This window comes from Cyprinodon variegatus, unplaced genomic scaffold (assembly GCF_000732505.1).
Source record: "Cyprinodon variegatus isolate N-32 unplaced genomic scaffold, C_variegatus-1.0 Scaffold33, whole genome shotgun sequence".
Lineage (NCBI taxonomy): Eukaryota > Metazoa > Chordata > Actinopteri > Cyprinodontiformes > Cyprinodontidae > Cyprinodon > Cyprinodon variegatus.
In genome coordinates, this window is record NW_015150486.1 from 1 (window position 1) to 6468 (window position 6468).

General features: G+C 38.6%; 1 protein-coding gene across 1 annotated transcript; it reads right to left on the bottom strand.

Annotated features, from left to right (window-relative positions):
• Window positions 1-213: 213 nt before the first annotated feature.
• LOC107102763 (TRPM8 channel-associated factor homolog) lies at window positions 214-6468 on the bottom strand. Its single transcript, XM_015402189.1, has 8 exons — window positions 6385-6468; window positions 5634-6286; window positions 5254-5470; window positions 4801-5086; window positions 4123-4418; window positions 946-1117; window positions 776-870; window positions 214-572 (listed from the first exon to the last, which is right to left on the bottom strand). Exons 2-8 carry the CDS (start codon window positions 6266-6268, stop codon window positions 258-260), a joined length of 2016 nt encoding a protein of 671 aa, XP_015257675.1. The 5' UTR covers window positions 6269-6286; window positions 6385-6468; the 3' UTR covers window positions 214-257.

Genomic DNA, 6468 nt, shown 5'->3' on the forward strand with positions numbered 1-6468 from the left:
TTAAGGTGTCTTAAGATTATTTACTCAGTAACAGGGTCAATTGGTTAAAGATTTGAGCCATTTAACCGATTCTAGAGACTCAATACACTTAAAAGCTGCCTTTCCTATCATTATATCGGACCCATTGGCCAAGTGCATGAAGACTCCTATCCCTAATATGAAATGGAGAAAAAAGAAGACAAAAAAACCTTTGATGGGATATAAAAAGTGAAGACATAAGAGATAATGTGGGCGGCTCTTTGGGTCTTTAATACCTTCTATTTGAATGAACTAATACTCCGATGCATTTGCTTAAAGCCCATTAAATGCATTAGCTTATTAAAACATCGCTTTGTGGTACATGTGCAGATGGCGACACACTCACCAGACTTGTAATAAGGAGCAGATACTGCCTCCTCAACCACGATTTCCTCCTCCACCTTTACGTCACGTGGTGCCAGCAGGTAGATGAGTCCCCCCCACATGTTACACACCTGCATCCTCTCTGTTGTAACGGGGTACCTCTTGATCACATAGGGCGCTCTCCATAACTCCTCTTTATACAGCTCATCACTTTGACAGCCTATCTGGATCTTTAGATGAAACAGATCAGTTACAAATCTGTTCAAACCTGTGCAGGGTGGTGCTGCTCGTTAAAGTTTGATTTTCTTTTTCAGAAGTAAAGTAGATTAGGTTTAATTGATTAAGTGCCTTTAGGTTCAAAATGTGCCAATTGAATACTCTTCTTTGTTACATTCAAGAACATGTCGAGAACAGTTTTAATTTTTTTCTTTACCTTCCATCCAGTGTTAACAAGCTTTGGCGGTAAGATAATCTGTGTCTTCATGCCAGGAGAGAGGTACAGGCCTGTACTGATCCACTCCTCGTTTTCTGTCACACAGATAGAAGAGACATTTGGAAGCTGATACCTAGAAAACTGTCTGATAGTTAAAGGTGTGAGCTAACCTCCTGTTTGGGCCTGGATCTTGATGCTTTGGTTCTTGACCACAGGTACTGGATCGACCTTGATGATCTGTGGCAGAAGCTCCTCCTTGTTTAGAGAAGCCTCATAGACATCTGATGCCAGGCTGAGGAGCATGTGGTCTTTAGGACTCTTCACAGAGATCTTCTCACTCACCTGGAAGATAGTTTATACATATTTTTGAGTCTGGGGACTCCAAAGTGGTTTACACTACATTCAGTCAAGCAACGTTTTACTCACTGATGGTGGAATCTACGCTGTAACCACAGCTACGCTGGGCCCTCTGACCACCATCAGTGGGCAAAGCAGGTGTTTTTTCCAAGTAAACAAGAAACAGATGGACATAAATTATGTTATATACTGTATGCCTCATTATGACAGAGAAGTCATGAGATCAAATCCTGCTGCTAATGTTTTACTTTAATTTACAACCTTTGTCTAAAGCAGAGCTGAGCAGAGTCTAGGCTGGACTGAAACAAAGAACCCAACAATTCCCCATTCCTAAGGGGCGGATCCATTCGTCAGGTTCAATTTGCATGTTTTCTAAGCCAAAACAAGGCTTTGTTTTGGTCCAATCTATAAAACCTCGAACTCAACGCTATTTCTGACATTTTGAATTGAAAAAGCTTCCTGGACGGGAAACGAAACGTCTTCAAACTTGGAAAAAAAGTCCAGTGGATTGGTTTTTTTTACTTTTTTGGTTAGACTGATAGAAAGTTTTACATTATACAAAGAGTTTATCATATAGTTTGTCATTGTATTGATCAATAGCTAGAAAGTACATTTTACCCTGACAATAACTACTGGATCCATTAACCGGACTAAACAATGAAGCAAATATTGTCCTGTGGCCCATTTTGCATTTTATATTTTTGATGGGTCTAACAATGTAAGAAAGAAAAATAACTACAATTTTGCTTTCATTTGAAAGGCAAAGGTGAAAAAAAAACAATAGAAATCATCATTTAATCTTTGTTTTATCAAAATGCTAAATTTATGATTAAAAATAAAACTTGATAGGTGATAGGGTGATAGGGTTTATGCTCTTGCTTTTAATACATTGTGGGGCCCATTTTCAGGGAAAATGGCACGTTGTGGGAACTAACTGCTTATGTGGGGCCAAATGCCTTGACCACACATGGAGAATTGCTGTTTCTGGGTCATGAGTCACGATTAGGTCTAAGGTGTGAATTAAGTTTAGTTAGGGGTTAGGGTTAGGGTTAGGTATGAATAGGAAATGGTTACGGTAAGGGTCATGGTTAATTAACAGAAGTCAGAACAGTCCCTCAAAAACAGTGACACAAGTTTGGTTGTGTGTGTATGGTGGTGGTGGTGGGGGGAGTAAACTAAAAAACAAAACAAAAAACAGTAAGGGAGATAATGCATTTGATTTCATTTTTTTTTTTCCAATTTAATATATTTTTTTAAATCTCTGCATTGGAATACTTTAAAAAAAAGTCATTTTTCCTTATGTCTTCAGTAATTCTACAACCATAATGTATTTTGATGCTAGAAGGCTTTGATTATTTTCTGCACAACTTGGGTCTATTCTAATTTGGCAAATTTTAGCACATGTTGTAAAGCATGCACCAAACATATTTTATTTGTGCTGCCTTCTCTGGGCAACATAGAAGCTCTCCTCCAGAGCATGCAAACATAATGGTGCTTTTCCCTGGAATTATAATCACGTCTCAACATATATTGTGTCTACTTTACTAATGTCTTACCCTTAAAATAGGTTCACATGTGCATAGACTCTCTCCATTGTCTTTTATTACACCATAGTGCCTCCTTCTGGCCAAATTTTTTTGGCTCACTGGTTAAAACCTAACTTTAAAAAATGCAGATGCAGAAACTTTACCCACAATCACTCATTAATTTTCTGACTGTAACATGTCAGTTAAAATGAAATACAGAGTGATTCATAGATTGTTTTTGATAGATCTTGTGCTGTATTTAAAGAAGTCAAGCAACTACCTTTACCTTTCATCGTAATGAAATCTCAGTATTATTGGAGAGCAAAGTTTAGATGGCACATTGAATTTGTGAGATGACCGGCTACATTTTCAAGTTTGGCTACAACAATCACCATAAAGCAACCTTAAACACATTTGACTGAGACATAATCACAACCCAAACCCACTAAGAGGCAGTAATGCACATTTAGCCAATTGTTTAGTAATATTTTTGGTAATTTTTTACATTTGGCACCCCGTAGCATAGCGTCATTGTATGATAAAATGCTCCACCCATACAAATTATGTGATGCTCAGTTATAAGGCTATACAGTTTTGTTTTTGTTTTTTTTTACTACTTTCATCAAACATTAAAAATCAAAGTTAGGGTATTTAACAAATTATAAATTATTTTCCCAGATGTAAAAGCAAAGATCTGCTGCTGCAGCTCCAGCTCTTCCTTGGCAGTTTATGCAGCTGATGTGCAGCTGATTCTATGTGTGGTGCATCAGATTCAGCTTATACAATTAAAAGTCTTCAGTCTCCTCTTTAATATCAGTTGCTGTTACTAAGGTACAATAGTTACTCATCAGCGTGTTGCTTTTTATTAACATTGTAATAATGACCCTCAGTTGACTTGTTCAGATGCACCTTAATCTTGGTTCACTTAGGCTCCTTCTGTTGCACAATCATCCAGACAACCAGCGATAAATGGGCCAACTGAGACAACAAGACCAGAATGTCCATTTCCTTTTTCATCTGCCGTTGCTTAGGTCTCACTATTTTCTCTAGATTTTAAAAGGTTTGTTTCAGGAAGTTTGTTTAAAGGCTTATTACAGACTTCATTATCTATAAACTATAATTTCCTTCAGTCTATCTGCATACACACTCTGTTAGAGGTGTCTGTGCTAAAAGGGAAATAAAGCTGGTAATAAAGGATATATGCATCTGATCAATGTAAAAATATATATTTTTTTAAATCTACCCAAAATCTAGTTAATAAAGGTGTGAAAAAAATTAAACTAATTTGAGTGACAGTCACCTTTTTGTATTTATATTGAATGTTTTTCCTTTTCTGCTTCACAGCTGTCCAAAATATATTTTTTGGTTGTGATTTGGAAAAAACAAAGTTTTATACTCAAAGGTGTTTTACCAAAACTCATCAAGTAAATTATTCTAAAGCTAAATAGACATATTGTAGCCCACCTTGGGTATTCCCCCTTTCTTCAGGATGTCAGTCAGGAGCGACATAATCTCTACGTAGCAGAAACTGTCATAAGCCTTCATCCTTAGGAAGGAGGCACAATCTCCTCCCAGCCTCTTAAGATGCTCTTCATCTTGCTTGCTGAGTTCTGCGCCTTCCAGAACATGTTCAGCAAAGCGATGCAGAAGATGACGGAACTGGAAGTTGTTGACCTGGCTTGGATCAGGAGCTTTGTAGACGCCTGATGTTATGGTTTCTTTCAACAAGCTCAAGCCCGTTTTGTTCAGAATCTTGTTTCCTGGAGAAAGAAAATATACAGAATGAAATGCTAACTTAGTCTTCTTTTTGATAAAGATGTGATTTTAAATTATGGAAAATATGTTTCTTGTTTTTATTGGTTACATATTGTATGTTGGTGGATGGTCATTTTAGTTTTTCATAAAGTCAGGTTGATATTTTTACAGTAAATGTTTCATTTACTGATGTATAATCTTTGGACAGACAGATATTTCAGTCAGGTGGTGGTTTCCTACGCTATACTTTGCATTTCTTTGCAAGTTATCATACAAAGCTGCTTGCGGAACCTGAACCTACGCCTAGTTCTCTGCAAAATTTAAAATGTGTCATAAATTTTTATAAATGATACATCAACTAATTGACTGTATTGTGCAATAACATACCTGAGAAATCCTTCATTGGGTTTTTCCCAGCGTTTGTTGCAGCCCAGTTCCAGACATGTCCCCCAATCACCAATCCTCCTCCCTCTGCCACAAACTTCTGGATGGTCTCAGAATCTACGCTACTGTATGGTGGACACACAAACACGCTAAGATCCTGTCTGAACTCTGTGGTCTCACACTTTAACCCCAAGTTGGGTAAAGTCTGGATGCCCTGCTCAAATCCAACAACTCCATTCCTGCCCTGGTCCAACCAATGGAATGCATTCTTCCAAAATGATGCCAGCTTCTATAAATGCAGGTAGAAGTTGATTATACAGAGAGAAAAAAACACACTTTTCTTTTTTTTTTAACTGAGGTGTCTATGGAAAAAAAGTTAAATCACATTCTAAATATTGAAAGTTTACATTTTATTATAAAAGTGTGGGAAAAAATGGGTAAACTATAAAACCGCACCTCGTGTTGTAAGAAGCCCTCATGTGTCACCAAAATGACGCGTCCCCGCCCAAAGTGGGATCCTGCAAGGAACGCCTCTCCCTTATCCGTGGTACAGATGGGAAAAGCTAGGGGACCATGGACCAGAGCTGCAGAGGCAATTGATCCACCCTGGATGTCAAACTCTGAAATCCCTTTCAGCAAGAAATCCAGATCTTCTTTAAAGTCCAAACCACACCTGTCATTATAAGAAGGCAGAGGTTTGATACATGAACGATTTTTTTTAATACTTTCCAAATTGTGTTGTGAAAAATTTCCAAAAATATGGATTTTATAGCACAATTTACAAATGAAAATAAGATGAAAAATTAACTTTCAGTGAAGTCACGGTTTACACTTACCGTACAGCTTTCCAGGAGGTTGGGATCTCAGGGTAAATGGGCAATTTTTCTGCTTTTCCGGACTGAGCAGAAAAGTAGATTCCTGCCACTGCTGTAACTTTATTCCCTGGAAACTGAAGGATCGGGTTTTCTTTTGGGTTCTGTGAAGCCCACGACAAAGCTTGCCCACCGATCAGAATTCCTCCACCTGCTTTCATGAAGGCTACCAGGTCTCCTGCTTTTGTGCCCACTTCATAGGCATCTGTTACGTACACATCGACTCCAAGATCTTTACTAAATTCCTCAACGACACTGACTTTGTAGCTGGAACTGCTGAGGTTATCAGCAACAGCCTTCCTTTTTTTCTGCACCCCCAAAGACAGATTTGCAGACTTTCCTCCTCCCAGCCAGGTCAGAGCATTTTCTACCAGAGCAGGACAGAGGGTCAGGTAGGCCTCATGGCTCAGGACCACAATTCTTCCTCTGCCATACACAGAGGCAGCCATGAGGATGTGGCCATGGCTGTTTATCCCTAAAGGAAAGGCATCTCCTGTCAGCACCAGGTTACAAGGAACACTGGAGTGCTGAAGGTCCAACTCCTGGATGCCTTTGAGCAGAGCCTTGTAGGCATCCTGAGGATAAGACTGGGTGGACATGATTGCAGGAAAAATTATCTGCCATTTAGAAAAATAAAGCAAAGATTAAAATAAATCATGATATCAAAACATCCTGTTTACTTTACATGTGAAACAGAACAAGAAAAGTGCTTTACCTGAGAGGGACTTTGGTATGTAAAAAGAGTAAACCTGTCCTGCAGCTCTGAAACCAGCTCCCCAGTGACAGTGAAATAGTGGAA

What these genes read in the sequence shown, in the direction of transcription:
- LOC107102763 (XM_015402189.1), bottom strand. Translation starts at nt 6,268, where the DNA reads ATGTCCACCCAGTCTTATCCTCAGGATGCCTACAAGGCTCTGCTCAAA. An exon ending in ACCTCCTGGAAAGCTGTACG is followed by an intron (nt 5,471 to 5,633) that starts GTAAGTGTAAAC and finishes TTATAATGACAG; the next exon opens with GTGTGGTTTGGACTTTAAAG. An exon ending in GATCCAGGCCCAAACAGGAG is followed by an intron (nt 871 to 945) that starts GTTAGCTCACAC and finishes TCTGTGTGACAG; the next exon opens with AAAACGAGGAGTGGATCAGT.